The 2,612-nt window shown below is 43.0% G+C and overlaps 1 protein-coding gene across 1 annotated transcript in view; it reads left to right on the forward strand.

Moving 5' to 3' along the window:
• Window positions 1-1,124, forward strand: part of LOC110099014 (UDP-glycosyltransferase 73B4-like) — a 3,879-nt gene extending 2,755 nt beyond the window's left edge. Inside the window, exon 2 of the mRNA XM_020826018.2 lies at window positions 4-1,124. Coding sequence (XP_020681677.2) covers window positions 4-975 — 972 coding nt within the window. The 3' untranslated portion in view covers window positions 976-1,124. The remainder of the gene's footprint in view (window positions 1-3) is intronic.
• The last annotated feature ends 1,488 nt before the right edge of the window (window positions 1,125-2,612 follow it).

The raw sequence follows: 2,612 nt of genomic DNA on the forward strand, positions 1-2,612 counted from the left end.
GAGCTCCAGCTCACCTTAGCCGATTTACCGGAAGCCGTGATCAACTCAGTCGATCCACTTGACCCGGCGAATCAGTTTTTGGAGTCGACCGCACAAACAGACATCGAGAGTTGGGGAGTGATCGTCAACAGCTTCGCCGATATCGAACCGCCGGCATACATTCAACTCCTTGAATCATTCTACGGACCGGTTGCCGGAGGCCGAGTTTGGCTCGTCGGCCCCCTAAACCTCCTCACCGAAACCGAACCGGTGGAGAAGCTCAGCTCTGAGTCGGAGTGTATTCGGTGGCTCGACCGGCAGCCCGATGGATCGATCATCTACGTGGCGTTCGGGACGCAGGTGGATATTTCTGATGAGCAGCTGGATGAGGTAGCCCACGGGCTGGTTCGGGCCGGGATCCGATTCCTATGGGCCGTGCGGTCGGAAACATGGCTGCCACCCATAGGTTCTGCAGATCTGGGGAGGATAGAGAGAGGGTGGGTCCCTCAAAAGCAGGTGTTGAGCCACGTGGCAGTCGGAGGATTCGTGAGCCACTGCGGCTGGAACTCGGTGCTTGAGGCGGTGTCGGCCGGCGTGGCGTTGCTGACGTGGCCGATGATTGCGGAACAGTGGCTGAATGCGAAGATGGTGGCGGAGGTGATAGGCGTTGGGATAAGGCTCCGAATCCCGGCTGCGGGAGTGGTGGTTGGAAGGAAGGAAGTGGAAGAAGGGGTGAGAGAGTTAATGGAAGGGGAGAAGGGGAGGAGGGCTAGGGAGAGGGCGGCTGAGCTGGCGGAGAAAGCTAAGGCTGCGGTGGTGAAGGGAGGATCGTCTTATGAGACCCTCGATAAGCTCCTAGAAGAGCTTAGGAAGGTTCCGACGGCTACGGCGGTGACGGAGGTGGAGGAAGGAGAAGCACGGGTTGAAGGGGAAGTGAAGATGGTGAAGATGGTGCATAGGGAATGGCGCGATGGTCTGCAGCCTCTGCATGCATGATGCATGCACCATAAAAATATGATTAAAATAATAATAGTATTCTCATATTTTAATCAGAGCGTTAGAAAAGATGATTTATAAGAGTTTCGGATCCGAATATTTTCATATATATAATATGAATTTTGATTTTAATATATGAATATTTATCAAAGCACAAACAAAATTTTATAAATTTATCATCCACCATTAGAGAAATTATTACGTGTGGAATTGAGACGTGTTAAGATTTCAATAAAATCAAGTCACCTAACTTCTATGTACTAAAAAAAAAAAATTCTATGTACAAGTTCAATATAGAGTGTGTACAAATCATATAGCTTGATTTCATTAAAGTCTGGATGTGAGCAATGTTCGGAATCATCATCTAATAATTTATCCCATAATCAATTTGTTGTAGGAAAAAAAAAATTGGTGGTAAAGTTATTTTTTTAAATAACTTTTTAACAATTTTTTTAAAAAAACTAGTAGCCAAATAAAGATAGAAGATGTTCACTACCATTACAACAGACTTTCACAATACTTTTTTTATCCTACGACAACGATTGAAACACCTATTTGTTCTCTTGCAGCAGTTTAAAATCCGCTGCGCATTCGTCGTATTTGTCATTCTTGCAAATGGTTTCTAAAGTGCCCTTTAATTTGTTGTATTATATCTATTTTTAGCTGTGGTAATTTTGTTAGCTGTTTTAACCTCTACAAATATGCTGTCTTATAATGATTTTAACACCTACAAACATGAACAATTGGTCTGTAGCAGCAATTTTTACACCTATAAATATGAAATAGGGTCTATAGCGACAATTTTAACTGCTAGAATACTGCATTTTGAATCAATGACAATGATTAAAACCATTGCATTTATGACAATTTTTTTTAAAGAATGATTTTTAACATGTACGTACACATTTGATTTATCATTAACAATTTACAATCAATTCCAAAATGCATCACAAAAGTCAATCATACGAGAGGTCTACAACAATAAAATATATCAAAATACTTTTAAAGTTATAGAGTTTCTAATATCAGTGCCACTTTGTATTTAAAAAAAAAAAAATCAATATTGAGCATTATTAAAATTTGGGCCAAGTAACATCAAGTGTTGATGCATAGTTTTCCAGATTAATAAACTTGTTGTAGTATAATCAGTGAAGCCTCTATTGATCAACTTATCCTCAGTATTCAGCCCTAGCCTTGATGCATAGTATTAAACGTCTGCAATACACCAATACAGAGAGACTTATAAAACTGCCAATATTGACCACTAGAAAAACTATCTGGTTCAAGCCACAAGGCTAGCTATTAAATTCATGGAAGAAAATAGGGGCGTTAATATTTGACACAACACGAAAGCCCAATCCGGATCCGACCTGAAAAATCCGGGTTTGACCCGACCCGATTTCAAAATGAGTCTGGTTCGGGTTCCTGCATGTATTCGACCCGTTTGAAAAAATGGGTTGGGTTCGGGTTGACTCAACTCGAAAACCCGTTTAATTTAAATTTTGGATTCCCGCCTGTTTCCCGCTGCCCCGCGCCCGCTGCCCCTCGCCTGCTGCCCGCTACCCTGAGTGCCCGCGCCCATATGCCCCGCGTGCCCCGCTACCCGCTGCTCCCGCCCATGCAAGCCCTCACAAACT

Source organism: Dendrobium catenatum, unplaced genomic scaffold, assembly GCF_001605985.2.
Source record: "Dendrobium catenatum unplaced genomic scaffold, ASM160598v2 fragScaff_scaffold_156, whole genome shotgun sequence".
Taxonomy (NCBI): domain Eukaryota; kingdom Viridiplantae; phylum Streptophyta; class Magnoliopsida; order Asparagales; family Orchidaceae; genus Dendrobium; species Dendrobium catenatum.